The 16693-nt window shown below is 39.9% G+C and overlaps 1 protein-coding gene across 1 annotated transcript in view; it reads right to left on the bottom strand.

Annotated features, from left to right (window-relative positions):
* kif26aa (kinesin family member 26Aa) overlaps positions 1-16491 on the bottom strand; it is a 91299-nt gene extending 74808 nt beyond the window's left edge. Inside the window, exons 1-2 of the mRNA XM_048206549.1 lie at positions 16176-16491; positions 15264-15515 (exon numbers count right to left, since the gene is read on the bottom strand). Of these exons, the coding sequence (XP_048062506.1) occupies positions 15264-15515; positions 16176-16235 (312 nt within the window). The 5' untranslated portion in view covers positions 16236-16491. The remainder of the gene's footprint in view (positions 1-15263; positions 15516-16175) is intronic.
* Positions 16492-16693: the final 202 nt, after the last annotated feature.

Genomic DNA, 16693 nt, shown 5'->3' with positions numbered 1-16693 from the left:
CGTAACATATTTGGGGGCTCGTCCGGGATCTGGATTAATAGGATCTGGATGATCTAAATGATCCGAATGATCTCGATTTTTGCGTGGCTTTGTTTGATCTTTTGATCTGTGCACGCGTTTCGAATTTGTTACTTTGTAACTTCGTTGAGTCACAGTTGCTTGGTGTGAATTTCGGCTCGTGTAGTACATGTTTTATTTTTCTCTTCAACCTTTCGACGTTTAAAATCTAATCATGTTTGAATTAACAGATTTTATTGCGAATCCGACGCAAGCGGAGCTGTTTCAAATTAATAGAACTGATCTTATGAAAATTGCTGCTTATTATAAGGTAAGTTTTCGCAATACTGCATCTAAACGCGAACTGCAGATTTTGCTTGTTGATTCGTTATATAAACAAGGCGTCTTTGGTGATGAGGAAAGGCTGGTAGACTATCCCGAATTAGTTGAGGGTAGTTCAGAGGATCTTGCGCTGCAAGTTAAAAAGCTGGAGTTGCAAGCTAAAGAGCACGAAAGAGGTTTGTTAAGAGAAAGGGAGGAATGGGAACGTGAGAGAGAGAGACGAAGAGAGCGTGAGAGACATGAACTTGAGTTGAAAAAGCTTGAAATGGAACAAGCGTGCCGCCTCAAAGAAATGGAGTTGAAAGCTCGTGAAAGAGGTGTAACCGATAACTCTGAGTTTGACGTGAGTCGTAACATTCGCATTGTCCCTCCTTTTCGAGAGCGGGAGGTAGACAAATTTTTTGCGCTTTTCGAACGTGTTGCTACTAATCTTAAGTGGCCGAAAACATTTTGGCCTATGTTGCTGCAGTGTGTTTTTGTAGGTAAAGCCCAGGAGGCATATTCTTCATTGTCAGTGGAAGAGTCTCTTGATTATGATCAAGTGAAAACAGCCGTTCTTAGAGTTTATGAACTGGTTCCTGAGGCGTATCGCCAAAAATTCCGTAACCATCGAAAAACTGATGAGACTTACGTTGAATTTATTAGAGAGAAGGAATCGATGTTTGATCGGTGGTGTGCTTCTATGAAAGTGCAATCTTTTGAAGAGCTCCGTGAACTGATTTTATTAGAAGAATTTAAAAACTGCCTGCCTGACCGTGTCGCAACATATTTAAATGAGCAAAAAGTTCTGAAATGTTCTGCTGCAGCTGTTCTGGCTGATGAATATGTGCTTACACATAAGCATGTGTTCAACATTGCACAGAAATTTCCATCTGTTAGCAATAGTCAGCGTTCTAAGCGTAATTTTGATCGCGCTCCGTCTGATGTCAAAGTCAATGAGAGTTTTGTCAAGTCTCTGTCCTCCCCTGTTTGTTTCTATTGTAGGAAACGTGGACACATTATTTCTGAGTGCCCAGTACTTAAAAAGAAAAATAGTGTTCCTAAACCAGTGGGTTTATTGATGACGTCCTCGCCACAGTTTGAAGGACTGGAGTTGTTAGCTTCTCAAGCTGACATGTGTGAAGATCAGGGGTATGTGCCGTTCACAATGGACGGATTTGTGTCACTAACAGGTAATGTTAGCTCGCGTAAACCAGTTAGGATACTCCGTGATACAGGAGCTGCTCAAAGCTTTATTCTGGAAGGAATATTGCCATTGTCTGAAGAGAGCTCTATTGGTTCAAGTGTTTTGGTTCAGGGGTTCGAGATGGGCTTTGTGAGCGTGCCTTTGCACGAAATTGAACTTGAATCCTCTCTTGTTACTGGCCGCATTGTTGTTGGAGTGCGACCGTGTCTTCCTGTTCGTGATGTCACATTTATTTTAGGGAATGACTTGGCGGGAGGAAAAGTTTTTGCTAGCCCTGAGGTAACTGATGTTCCTCTTCCCTGTACTACTCCTGATGAATTGGCTCAGAAATACCCAGAGGTATTTCCTTCGTGCGCTGTTACTCGCGCTATGTCTCAGAGACTGAAAGATGAGAACCATGGTAAGTCAGAAGGTGAGTGGAACTTTGATCTGAATGATACGTTTCTCTCTAATTCAGATTTTTGTGAGGTGAAGTGTTCAAACTCTGTTGACGGTTCAGACATCGCCGTTAAAAAAGATGAACACTCCATGGGGCTCGATAAATTGTCTCTGTCACGCGAGCAACTTGTTGTTGAACAGAGGAAAGACGAGACCATGTCATCCCTCTTTGAAGCTGTTGTTCCAGTTGAACAACTCGACCATGTATCGCAAGGATACTTTGTTGAAGATGGTGTGTTGATGAGGAAGTGGATACCATCTACTGCATCTGCTGAGGATGAGTGGCAAATCGTTAAGCAGGTAGTAGTTCCTTCCTCATATCGTTCTGAAATTCTGAAACTCGCACATGATTGTCCGTTTGCCGGTCATTTGGGAGTAAATAAAACATACGATCGTGTACTCCGTTGTTTTTTCTGGCCTGGCTTAAAAAGCGATGTAGCAAGCTATTGCCGAAGCTGTCATGTGTGCCAAATGATTGGAAAACCGAATCAGAAAATTCCACCTGCTCCGTTGTATCCAATTCCTATCATTGGTGAACCATTTGAGCGTGTTTTAATTGACTGTGTCGGTCCCTTACCTCGTACGAAGTCTGGTAATCAGTATCCTTTTAACGATCATGTGTACATCAACGCGTTTTCCAGAGGCAATTCCTCTGCGAAAAATTACAGCACCAGTGATTGTGAAGTCACTTATCAAATTCTTCTCGTTGTTTGGCCTTCCGCGTACCATCCAGTCAGATCAAGGTACGAATTTTATGTCTCGTGTGTTTAAACAAGCTCTGGATCAGTTGCATATTCAACACTGCACTTCTAGTTGTTACCATCCAGAAAGTCAGGGGGCACTCGAAAGGTTCCACCAGACTTTGAAATCTATGCTTCGTGCATTTTGTTTGGAGTTCCAAAAAGACTGGGACGATGGAGTGCCTATGGCTATGTTTGCAGTGAGGGAGGTAGTGCAGGAGTCGTTGGGTTTTAGTCCGGCCGAGTTAGTGTTCGGACATACTGTCCGCGGCCCACTAAAACTGATCAAAGATCATTGGTCTAATGTTTCGAGTCCAAAGAATATCCTTGACTTTGTTTCAGAGTTTCGTTTTAAATTGCACCGTGCATGTGAGCTGGCTAAACAGAATTTGGAGATGTCACAACAACGAATGAAAAAACGCTTTGATCGTGGTGCTAAACTTCGTAGTTTTTCTCATGGTGACAAGGTATTAGTGCTTTTGCCAGTACCTGGATCAGCCTTACAGGCTCGTTACTATGGTCCTTACCAGGTGAAGGAAAAGGTGAGTGAGCTCGACTATGTGATTATGACATCTGACAGAAAGAAAAAAACTCGTCTGTGTCATGTTAACATGCTCAAGCCGTACTGTGAGAGGCAGCCAGATTCGTCTGGACAAAAGTCGGCTGTGTTAATTGTTTCATCCGCAGATTCCCCGGGGGTTAAAGAGCAGGAGATGTCCGGTGCTGAATCTCTGACCTGTCCATCGCCTTCTGCAGTTCCTGATAACGCTGTCGCTTTATCCATACTTGAGGAGGATGGGGTTAATTTTCCTCCTTCAGAATTGGTGGCAGGAAGGTTGAAAAATTCTGAAATAATGCAAAACCTTGACTCATTTCTTTCCTATTTGAATGTTACCGAACGCGCTGATGTGAGTAACATTATTCGGACGTACGGTAATCTGTTTTCTGATGTTCCCTCTCGTACTACGTTGATCGAACATGATATTGATATTGGCAATTCTTTGCCTATTAAACAGCACGCGTACCGGGTAAGTCCTGAGAAACGAACTCAGCTGCAAAAAGAGGTGACCTTCATGCTTGATAATAACATCGCAGAGCCAAGCTTCAGTCCTTGGAGCTCGCCTTGTTTGTTGGTTAAAAAGTCGGACGGAACGTTTCGTTTTTGTACTGATTTTAGACGCGTGAATTCTGTAACAAAACCAGATAGTTATCCATTGCCTCGTATGGAAGATTGCGTGGATCGCGTTGGAAATGCTGCTTTCGTTACTAAAATCGACCTGCTTAAAGGTTACTGGCAGGTGCCTTTGTCAGATCGTGCGAAAGAGATCAGTGCATTCGTAACACCAGACCATTTCCTACATTACACCGTAATGGCTTTCGGTTTACGAAACGCACCGGCAACTTTCCAACGGTTAGTAAATCGTGTCATTGATGGCATGCATAATGTTGAAGCTTATCTGGATGATTTGGTTGTTTACAGCGCGTCTTGGTCAGAACATTTAGAACAACTTGATTTCTTGTTCCGTCGTCTGTCTTTTGCTAACCTCACGGTTAACTTAGCCAAGTGCGAATTTGGTCGAGCAAAGGTAACGTATCTAGGAAAGATTGTTGGTGGCGGAGAAGTTCGTCCTGTTGAGTCTAAGGTTGAGGCTATTATTAATTTTCCTGCGCCTACGACGCGCCGAGAACTTCGTCGATTCATTGGCATGGTTGGGTATTACAGGAGTTTTTGTAAAAACTTTTCTGCTGTGTCTTCTCCTTTAACGGATCTTCTTAGCCCCAAAGTACCATTTAAGTGGACTGAAACGTGTCAAACGAGTTTCGAAAAAATCAAAGCGCTTCTGACTAATTTTCCTGTTCTCGCTGCTCCTGATTTTTCGTCCCAGTTTCTACTTGCTGTTGATGCAAGTGATGCCGGTGCGGGAGCGGTTCTCCTTCAACGAGATCAATTTGGTGTTGAGCATCCTGTTTGCTATTTCTCGCGCAAATTTAATAGACATCAACAGAATTACTCCACCATTGAGAAGGAGGCGCTCGCGCTTATCCTTGCACTTCAACATTTCGATGTTTATATTGGTTCTGTTTCATATCCTTTGATTGTTTACACAGATCATAATCCCTTAGTCTTTTTAAATCGAATGAAGAATAATAACCAACGTTTGATGCGCTGGAGTTTGTTACTACAGGCTCGTGAGTTGGTAATTCGACATATTCGTGGTAAGGATAACCTTATTGCTGACGCCTTATCCCGTGTTTAGATGGAATAAATTGTATGCACACTTTACTTAAGTAAAGGAGAAGGTAAGATCATTTCTTTTCTACAATTTATTCACTTAAGGGTGAGGGTGTTACGTGGCTGTGTAGTTTGTTTTAAAGACCCATAGGTGGAGCTCTGGATTGGTGGAAGCACGATGACGTCACTGGGTTTCCGGCATAAAAAGCGTGGATGGCGTCAATGGACTCTCTCTCTCGCTGGGCTTCTCTCGCTGGTGTCTCTCTCTGCGTTCTCCCCTCGATGCGGTCCTTTTTGAACATCCATCGTCCGCTCTCATGGGGCGCTTAGTCTGTGTTTTGTTGTAGTTTAGTTTGTTTTCTTGATTTGTCATTGTTTTGTTCGATATGTTTTCTTTATATGGTTAATGTTTAATTTTAACAGTAACGGGTAGTGGATTTGTTTAAACAGGTCACTGTTTAATAATGTAGTAAATATAGTGAAGGAAGCAGAGGCCCGGAAGACTCACTCCTTTTGCTTTATCGGAAGCTAGGTAAGAACTGTTGGTGAGAATAGCCAGGCAGGCGTTCTTTGTTCCTTTGGCTGTTTTTTCCCTACCTGTTTACTGTTAATTCCTTTGCTAATATTTTGTCTAACATTGTTTGCAACATTATTTATGAATTGTTTATTTCTTCTTTTTATTATAATTAAACGAGGGCGATTTATTGTCCTGAAAATTGACAATCGTGTCTGTGGCTCTTGCATGTGTGCGGTCCATGTCCTCATTTAGTTATTCTTTTTAAACGAGCTGTTAACTCGACATGGGCCGTAACACATATACAAAAATATATTGCTAATATAGACTTTTTTAAATGTATTTAGATAATATAGATCATTTTTATGTACATATATTTCCTGATATTTTTGCCCATTTTTAAATATTTTCAATCTAAATATAGTATAATGTCAAAAGCATATTTTCAAAAAAATACATATGCATTCATCCAAATTGTATTTTTGATGATTTAGACTGCCATTACACTTTTTAATTTAAACTTTTTCTGAGAGATACGACTCCATGAGGCAAACTTACGGAGTCTGGTATCGACCGCATCATTGTGTTCTAAAAGTGGCCTGGGATTCTTTCATCTTGCTTTTGTTGAACACTCAGCCTTCGAAGGAGTATCTTACAGCTTAATCTGACTGTCTGGACCCAGACTTGATTGTCTGAGCTGACAAACAATTTAGCTCTGTCTGAGACGGCCAAGAAGAAAATGTCCTTGCACATTTTACAGCTTTACCACATCTTATCTGTAGGCTTGTAATTAGAGTCTAAGAAAGCAACTATTTGTCCATGCTTCAAGTAAATAAAAGCTTGAATAGTCTTCTTAATACATTTCATGTAGCAAGATTAAATTGTAGCTTGAGTTTCTTTGCCTTTGAGTGAATCTTTCATAAAACTGAATCAAACTAGACAGTATTGTAGTGTTCAAGATTCTTTTAGATTAATTTAAGGAGTGATGGTCTGGTCTTGGTCATGACTCAGTCTCGCCCTGCCTTAGTCTTGGTCTTGTATTGGTCTCAACCCCTCAAAGTCTTGGCCTTGTATTGGTCTCAACCCCTCAAAGTCTTGGTCTTTTATTGGTCTCAACCCCTAAAAGTCTTGGTCTTGTGTTGGTCTCAACCCCTCAAAGTCTTGGTCTTGTATTGGTCTCGACTCTCAACCCCTCAAAGTCTTGGTCTTGTATTGGTCTCAACCCCTCAAAGTCTTGGTCTTGTATTGGTCTCAACTAGGGATGTCCCGATCAGGTTTTTTTGCCCTTGAGTCCGAGTCCGAGTCATTTGATTTTGAGTATCTGCCGATACCGAGTCCCGATCCGATACTTCTATAATACATCAAAAAAAGAATAAAGAAGAGCGAAAAAAAAACAGATCCAGGACGTTCCTTATTTTTTATTTAATTACAAACAGAGCACTTCTGTGAGGTAGCTTGAACAATCAAGTAATAAATAACATAAATTGTTCACATCACTTCACTTTAGTGCAACAGTAAATATAAAAAAGGCTAATATAAAAACAAATATATTTGGTTTGATTTGGGTATGCTGCAGTCTGTGTAATAACTAAAATAATGTTTATATATATCATATTTTCTGGCTAGTTTACTTTAGTTTTTTATAATACACCATACTTTAACCCAAACTGAATAATAAAAAACAAGTTTAAATGGGTAAATCTTCTATTATTATTTTTGATTCTTAATTTTCTTTTCGGTCATACTCAAATTCTTGTTAAAACACTTTAGACATGCGTATTGTGTGCATTTTGAACACTTTTTGTGTGAAATTATATTTTGTCCTTCAAGATTGCGCTTTCACTTTAATTACGCGTCAGCAGCGCAGCGTGTTTCTCAATCAGCTCCCTAGTTCAGTAGTCAGGGCACTGATCAGGGTATCAGCCACATTCACTTTCATTATATACTGATTCACGACCTAGGGAGCTAGAGAGCTGATTGAGACACAGGGATAGACTCGGTGCCGAGACGATCGCGGCACTGCTGCTTACGCGACGCTCCGGCCTGACGCTTTACGAGCTGCTCCTGCTGCCTGTGTGAATGCATCCGTTGGTTGACATGCACGTTGAAAAAAATATGCGCTACTCACGCGCCGCTTGCTTGCAGTGTGAAACAGGCCTAACTCTGTGCCACCGCATCACTATAGATGTGTTAAAAATAATGAGAATATATATACATATATATCCGAGTCCTGATCGGGTCCGATTCCGATCGAGTCTGAAACCACATGATCGGGCCCGATTTCCGATCACGTGATCGGATCTGGACATCCCTAGTCTCAACCCCTCAAAGTCTTGGGGTGTGTCTCAATCAGTTCCCTAGCTCCCGAGCTCGTGAATCAGTATATCGTGTATACGAATTCGGGCACTGATAAGGACAGTAAAAGATGCTGGTTCACTACACATTGGGACACTTATGACTCTATTTCCGGCGACGTGACAACGTCCTCATTGTACAACATCACTACTGGTATTTATGAACAACAACAGAGCTGATATTTTCTGACATTACTTGTAATGTTATTTAAAGTACATTGTGATTAATTATTTGCTTGTTACATATACATGCAACATTTCAGCCGTGAATAAATTATAAACGTTAGCTAGATTATGTTCATTACCTGTCTAGCGATGTATGTTTATGCTGAAATATAATAAAATAACAGTTTGTATTTTAAAAAACATCTATCGCGTATCGTTATGTGTAATGAGTTGGCTCACGTGATTCAAGTTTCGCGCTTCAGAACTTCCGTTAAGGGAGCATAGTGAGCATCGATGCTCCCTGGTTTTCACGGTGCATTGTGGGACTTTTCAGGGAGCGAACGTTTCAGTGCCCTGGAAGGATTCTGCGATTGAGACAGCCCTTAAAATGGCCGACTCCCTGGTCAGTGCCCTGACTACTGAACTAGGGAGCTGATTGAGACACAGGGTTGGTCTTGTGTTGGTCTCAACCATAGACTGTAAAAAAAGATGGACGACGCGACGCCGCTTCCTTCCATTGTAATGAACTGAAGGTAAAACCATAGACAGTAAAAGAAATGGACACAGCGACCCCATTGGAACTCAATTGAGACAAGTGAAGCCCATTTTTAGCGATTTTTAGCACTTCCGTTTCTGACGCGCAGACTCAAACTAAGCTTGATGACGTCCGCAACCTGTCTGACAGATGTAAATCTTCTAGTAGCTGTGCGTGAAAACTGCCATCGTTAATCTTGCAGAGACGGCGAGCTTGAGCGGGGAGTTCTTTGGCGTGAGTAAGCAGGAGTAAGTATTCTTATTAATTATTTTGTATAGTATTTTAAAATGTAACGCCAGTACGCCATCTCTCTTGACATCTCCCCGATTGCCTGCGAGCTTCTCCTCCTGTCTGTACGGTAATTTCTCTACTGTGCAACAGAGAGTCGAGTGGTTATGACGCAATCGTTAGCCTATTTTTACAAAAACTGTATCTACGGGGCCATAATGTAACATAGAAGGTAATGGAGCCCTTTATACATTGTCGTGTATCTTTAGAAATAAATAATGGACAAATGGAGTCTTTAAACGCCTCAGATGTAAAGTTATTCACTGTCAAAGTGACGCCAAAATGAATGGGAGTCAATGGGGATGCTAACGCAAGTGAAGTTCTGCTACAAGATGGCGGCACCCGGCCGACTTCAACTTCCGGTCGACTTCCTTGGGCACTGGGTAAAACGGACGATGATGGGCGTTGACATGTTGGAACCTGGGCATGCGCAGAAAGACTCGTCAGTGAAACCAGGAGGCGGAGGCGGAGTCGCGGTATCAAACTTCCGCCCAGACGTCTGCGTCATCAAGATCAGATCACCTATTTGTTTTATTATCTATTGTTTATTATATTTTTCTTTTCCTCCTCCCTTTTTCATTTGGCTTAAACGATGGCTTAATTACATCTGGCAATAAGGAATTTACATTTATTTGAATGTTTATTAATGCACATTGTTCAGTTTTAAACTATAAATTACTCATAACTAGGTCAAAACAACATATCGTAATTGATGTATTTTAAATAAATAAATTATACACAAATTAAAATTATACTTGTAAAAAAATATTCTGTTTCTAGAGCAATAATATTTTTGAAACCTCGGTAAAGTTGAACTAACTCTACAGCAGATCGATTGCTGTAACATTAGACAGTGCTCTTTAATTAACTAGAGTAGGATTAGTTTTGTCCTGATAATTATTATTTTATACCCATAAAGATAATTAGTAACTGCCAGATTATGATCACCTGCTTTTTCCGTCATGGCTAACATTAGCCGTGTTATCTTGGCTAATAACATTTAGCTTATAAAGCCCACATTTAACGTGACCGAAAAAAACTCAGTGATCCGTCAGATCTGTAGGTCGGTTAGGACAGTTTACTGCTGAACAACAACTTTTGTCAGTGAAAAATAACACAGAAATCGAAAAATAATAGTTATTTATTAGGGGTGTAACGGTACACGTATTTGTACCGAACCGTTTCGGTACAGGGCTTTCGGTACGGTGCACGTGTGTACCGAAGCATTACATTGCAACCAATATTCACCACCAATAACCGCAATAAGCTCTGCGTTTTGTTACTTTCGATAAGAAACAAAGTGTCATCCTTCAAATTCTGTCCACGAAATCATGAAGTTTAAACAGAAAATGCCATTTTGACGTGCTTTGATGTGGGGTGACAGATCACTGTACAGGCGCCTCAGTTCAACCGGCAGCGCGAGCGCGGAGCGCAAGTGAATGTGTTCATCTCTTCCTCCTTAATACTAGTTACAGAATAAACATGAAAGAACATCTGAAGGTATGTTGCAAGATTCAGTACAACTTACTGAAACGGTCATATCTCATGTAATCGCTCATTCAGTGTTTCAACGGTGGAAAGACATCAATGAAAGCTTCCGTATTCAACAATGATGCATTTACCTCAGAAAAGCCATTCAGTGTTCACAGCTTGTTAGTTCGCTAGAGAAATGAACTCTTTCGCTTAATTAGCCTGTATTAGCCAATATATTCATTATTTTACTTAACCTTTTAGTGATATCCTGATTAGGCTATTTAATGTATGTTTAAATAAATCTGATGTTAAAATAACAGCCACTGTGTAGAAATGATTATATTTCAACAACGAATTGGAGTAAAAACATTTAGAAGTTAATGCAAAAACTGCCTTAGGTGCAGCTTACAGGTTTGCATACAATTTGTTATTTGAGTGTTGATTATTTTATCTAAAAATAAAAAGCAATTGAATTTAGGCTAATAGTTTGGGCTTCTTTCAAGTTAGGGCTCCCTACATAGTTTATAGCATTAGCAGAGATCATTTTTTTTATCCTTAAGAAACTTTTGGTTTTAATTTAATTTAATATATTTAAAGACAAAAACACAATTTGTTCAGTAAACCTCTGTTTAATAATAAAAAAAAGCAATTTTATGTTTAGTTTTCTCTCCACCTGCTGTACCGAAAACTGTACCGAACCGTGACTTCAAAACCGAGGTACGTACCGAACCGTGAGTTTTGTGTACCGTTACACCCCTATTATTTATTCATCTTCAATCTCCCCTCAAAGCTCCGACAGTTCTCAGAGAAGCTGTCAATCAACTGTAAATTGTGACGACACGCCCCGTTTCTATAGCACCAAATTGCTTGCAAAAATCAAACTGATCACAAAAATGAACTATTGAATATATATCAGCATGATAACAACTACCTTAAATGACCAAAACCATCTTTCGGAAAATTTTATTGTATGTGTAATTAATTTTTTGTTATTTTGACAAGTGCCATTAGTTTGCATTGAGAGGGCGGGTTTATGACTTGTACTGCATCCAGCCACCAGGGGGCGATCAAAGAGCCCGCGGCTTCACTTTTCAGGACGTATGAGACACACCCGGTCTCAACCCCTCAAAGTCTTGGTCTTGTATTGGTCTCGACTCTCAACCCCTCAAAGTCTTGGTCTTGTGTTGGTCTCAACCCCTGAAAGTCTTGGTCTTGTATTGGTCTCATATATGTACTTTTAATATGCAAAATAATTGACCAACACAAATCATATTTTTAGGGGATCTGTATCCATATGCATTTTAACTATATCTAAAATAAATACCTCTAAAATTACCTCAGATTTGCTGACTCAGTGATATACAGTATTGGGATGGAATTGTTATGTTCCAGTGCAAAGGGAGGGAATGGAAAGAAACCACATTTTTGTGAGCCAAATAGCAGAGCAGGAGTTTCCCAAAACAAGTTGGTGAATGACTATCCCCAAAACAAACCTTGAAATCTGTGGTGATTGAAAGGGGAGTGAGTGAATTATACAGTTCAGCTTTATGGACCAGCAATGCTGCATTATGGTACTGCCTTACAGTGTTAGCTAAATAAGTCTCTTTTTTTTTAATTTAATCTATATTTCCATCATAAAGAAGCAACACATATTCTTTCCAAAGGAGAAGAAAATCTGAAAATGTGCCGGCCTGCTCTAAACTATTCATCCCTGTGGCTGGTCTAACATAAATATGTTTTAAAAATGTGTTGCTAATGTTATTTCTGAACGTCCCAAAGTCCATTTTTTTTTTATTTTAAAAGCCCTTTTTTTACAAGCTCTTTTTTTCTTGGTTATGTGAACGTTAAGGGAACATTCCGTTCTATCATTTCACAAACATTATAGGAATGTAACTTTTGAATGTTCTCTAAACATTCAGAAACAAGTAGCCTAGTATCATATAAAAACATTAGACGAACATCCAACTAAAATGTTTCAGAAAAAATAGACGTTCATTGAATGATGTATAAAGAATGTTTTTATGCAAACTTTTTGATAACATTTTTAAAGACCAGATAACTTTTAGGCTGTGTGTCCACCAAAGAGGCTAGCGTACTTTTCCAATTGCTTTCAATGGGAGTGCCGGGAGCGTAATAAGTGTTTTTTTTTGTTTTTACCGGTCGCCTCAAGTTTAAGAATGTACAACTTTGAGTAAAACGCTGCGCTCATCACTGTCAATTTTTAGCCAGCCAACAAGTAGAGAACGGACTAAATGGATGAGAAATGAAGATTGCTGGTCTTCGAACATAGGGTTAGGGTTAGCAAGTACTCTACACTGTGTCGACATTTTTAGTCTGAAACAAATTATCTGCGAAATCACTTACAAGTAACAGTGCCGCGGATATTCAAGTAGGGCTCGCTGTAGCCTGTGGTGGACATCCAACCCACATCCAAGTGTGATGTCAGAAGTTCCACGTCACCTTGTGACTCCCCACTAAACCACTTTGCCAGAAATCCCGCCCAGCAGGTAATTTCATTGGTTACAGGGACAGGCAGGTTTAGGGATCAGTGTTGGGTGTGTAAGCAATCAGTACTGTGATTGACATGACCAATAAAATCTTAAGAATCGGCTGCAGGATGGCATGGGCCTGGCTTCTGACATCACACTTGGATATGGGCCGGGTTGGATGTCCACCGCAGGCTGCAGCTAGAACTTCTATCATAGCAACAAAGCATCTCAACTGAAAAAAAAAAAAAAACGCTTCACTGCTGAAGCGCTCTCAAGTGCTCCACAGCTAGGCGTTTTCAGCATAGAGCCTAGCATTTTCAGCTGGCTAAAAACGCTTTGGTGGACACACAGCCTTAACGAATGTTCTATTAATGTTACTGGAATTTTTGTTCATAACTTTGAGAGAACATTGCCAGAACGTTCTGCCAAACGTTTGCCAAAGTTCTGAGAACATTCCCTGTTAGCTGAACAAATCTTCAAAAACAGGAGGTCCAGCTCTTTATATGCCAAGTCAACGTGAAGGAATGCACAGCCTCTGGCCATTTGAGGAAATGCATTACCATGCCAACAGGATCACACTTTCATTGAGTAGTAAAATTTAGGTGGCTTTAACTTCCTTTCCAGATGCTATCACTTCTACACCTCCTTTTACATGCATTGTTCCTAAGAACAATAGCAACCAAGTGCTGCTGTATACAAGCATAGAAACAAGACAATATATATAAACACTCATAAATAATGATGTCACTGCATAATAAATATAAGCAATAACAAAGGAAACAAGTGGGTCAAATCTAAATGACTGTAAGTCAATGACAATGTTTAATCTCCAAACTTTACCAGTCACAAAGGGACTGGAGATTTTCATTGAAAGTTACGCTTCTGCCATAAACCTAGCTTACTTGCAGTTTAGTTTGAGCTGATTCTTTAGTGAAACACTAAGTTGGGCCCCAATGTTCTCTTTATGCACTGCCAGAACAGTTAATATCATCAGAGCGCTCATCACCAATGATAGGCATGACTGCTTACATTCATCTCAGCAGTTCTTCTCTTGAATATAGCCACCCGAAGTGTGTCATCACTCAAGATTAATGGGACCATAAAATCCTGCTGAGCTGGACAGTTCCACTGGTCATTGAAATTTTTTTTACCTGCAATATATCTCGCTATCATCTAAAATAATCATTGAGGACAGTGGAGATGCTGGTGGCTGTGTCAAATACATGCAGCGCACTCGTCTTTTTTTGTCTAGGAGCATTAGATGCATGGTGGGCTAAAGAGGCAGATGAGTCAAAATACTCTGTCTTTCTTTGTCTTACAATTTCCTCTTCATAGGATCAGTATTATCCTCAATGACAGCGATATGTCCAAAGGTGTCTATGTCAAATGGTGTTCTGAAGTTGCAATGCATAAAAATTAATAAAATTCATACGCATATTGTAAATTTTAGACGGACCAGCCAATGGTCCATATTAGAGAATGGATTAATAAACATACTAAATGAAGTTTTTTTGAAAATGTAAAAAGTTTTCTGTAATGGGTAGGTTTAGGGGTAGGGGTAGTGTAGGGGGATAGAATGGACAGTTTGTACAGTATAAAAACCATTACGCCTATGGAATGTCCTCACTTTGATAGCAAAACAAACCTGTGTGTGTGTGTGTGTGTGTGTGGGTGGGTTGGTTGGGTTGGGGGGTTATATGTCAGCATTTTTGTGACATATCAGGACACAAATTTGTATAATGACATGGGTATGACATAGGTATTACAAGGAGAGGGTGACTTATGAGGACATTACCACATGTCCCCATTTTTCAAAAGGCTTATAAATCATACAGAATGAGTTTCTTTGAGAAAGTAAAAATGTGCACAGTTTCCTGAGATTGGTAGGTTTAGGTGTAGGGCGTTAGAAAATATGGTTTGTACATTATAAAAACCATTACGCTTATGAAATGTCCCCACAATTCACCAAAATAAACCTCTGTGTGTGTGTGGGTGGGTGTGGGTGTGTGTGTCAAAAACTGATATGGATATTCCAGGCTTTTTTAAGAGATAGTTCATCTAAAAATGAAAATTATTTCATCATTTACTGCCTATCATGTTGTTCTGCACCCGTTTCTTTCATCTGTGGAACACAAAGGAGATGTTAGGCAGAAAGAATCTCTGTCACCATTCATTTTCATTACATCTTTTTTCCATACAATAAAAGTGAGAGGAGACTGAGACTGCCTATCTGCCGAACATCTTCTTTAGTGTTCCACTAAAGGAAAAAAATCAAACAGGTTTGTAACAAAATGAGGGTGAGTAAAGATGATTGTTTTTTTTAAAGGTTTTTGAACTCTCCTAAATTCCTTAATCTGACTGCAGTGGGAATTGTTAGAACTTTTATTGCCTTTAATTACAGTTTAGTCTGCAAAGATTAAAACAATGATTTCTACACCACTATCACTGTCTTCATGGTGTAACAGGCCCTGAGATGAATTGATTTAATGGTTTAGTTGAATGCACAAACCTTCAGAGTTCCTGGCTTGGCCAGCTCGCGCGCCTGCCTGTTCAGTTGGTTCGCAATGATTTGACATCGCTGACACAGGCTTTCCCTCCCGTGCTTGTTCTCGGAATAACTTAACTCCGTCATGGACACTGAACCAGCACCCTCCGGGTTTGGCCGGCTGCCGCATTGCACTTCTTCTGCCGAATGAAGCCTTTTCCTAGGATTGAGTGCTGGACTCTGCCCTGATTCACTGCTTGCTGATACCTCAACCACCTTATGTGAGAAAAGAGCAGAAGAGAGATAAACTGAACTGAGAGGTTGAAAATGAAAATGAGGTTGCTGGAATAAACTGTAGTAGACTGTTAAAAACAGAAAAAAATACTGTAAGACTCATATGGCCCTCACAAAAACAACAACAACAACAACAACATTGTCCTGCTGATTAAACCAGCTCTAAATATTTTGCTGGTCTTAGGTTTGAGATGATCACCCAGACTGGCTAAGCTTAGCATCTCTGTCAAGTCTTAAGAACTAATTAGTTTGACCAACTAGCAGTTAGACGAAAGTTAATCAGACTTACTTTTCCGATTCAAATCCAATCTTACTTAACTGGCTTAAAAAAATTTAGGACCAGTCTTGAAGAAAAATAGATGACTAAATTTTCAGACTAGTCTGTGCAGAACTGGCCACTGGTCTTCAGATAGTCTAGCTGTTCTCCCAACCAGATGAAAAGTGCCCAAAGTCTTCCTAAACCAGCCAAAAGACCAGCTAAGACCACCAAACAAAGTATTCCTTTAGTTTAAGCATTTTCCCCCAGTAGGATAAACAGAATGAAGAAGTATATTTCATTAATCAATAACAAATGCTAAGACACAACAAAGTTAATAAAACCATTAAAAATAATCTGAAAAGTTTCATCATGCTATATCTCACCGTGAACCTCCTGAAATCTGGTCTGCGTCCTTCGCCTTGAACCCAATAATGAGAACGCATGTTTCTGGATTTAAATGTCCCCGCGTGTCATACAGAGTCTGGTGTGCTCCGACTCACTGAGAGATTCGTAAACTATCCATTTCATGGATGTTAACTCTAACTTATAACTCTAAAGTTTAGTTTTTCTAAAGTTTAGGTTGTCCAGTCTTGCTTGTTAGCGCGCTTCTCAATCCCATGTTGACGATAAATGAATTTAAATCAGGGATCAGTTAGACTGATATTGAGTCACTGAGGGGCGGAGCAGAATCGCAGAATAGCGTTCTCTTGTGAGTAGGGGGGAATGTATCCTTTTTTAATTCATAATGTGGTGGTTGGCGTATGTAGTATATAACCTACTGCATTTTATTTTCAAAGTATCATATTGCACGCCGAGACCCACTTTCTCATCGACTGCCAGAAATTCCATAGCTGAGCGAAATACTTCAGAAAAACTCCTAAATCGCATTCCTAATTTTCCT

The sequence above is a fragment of the Megalobrama amblycephala genome, linkage group LG11, assembly GCF_018812025.1.
Source record: "Megalobrama amblycephala isolate DHTTF-2021 linkage group LG11, ASM1881202v1, whole genome shotgun sequence".
Taxonomy (NCBI): Eukaryota; Metazoa; Chordata; class Actinopteri; order Cypriniformes; family Xenocyprididae; genus Megalobrama; species Megalobrama amblycephala.
Note: the sequence above shows the minus strand (reverse complement) of the source record. Positions and strands in the feature narration are given on the sequence as shown.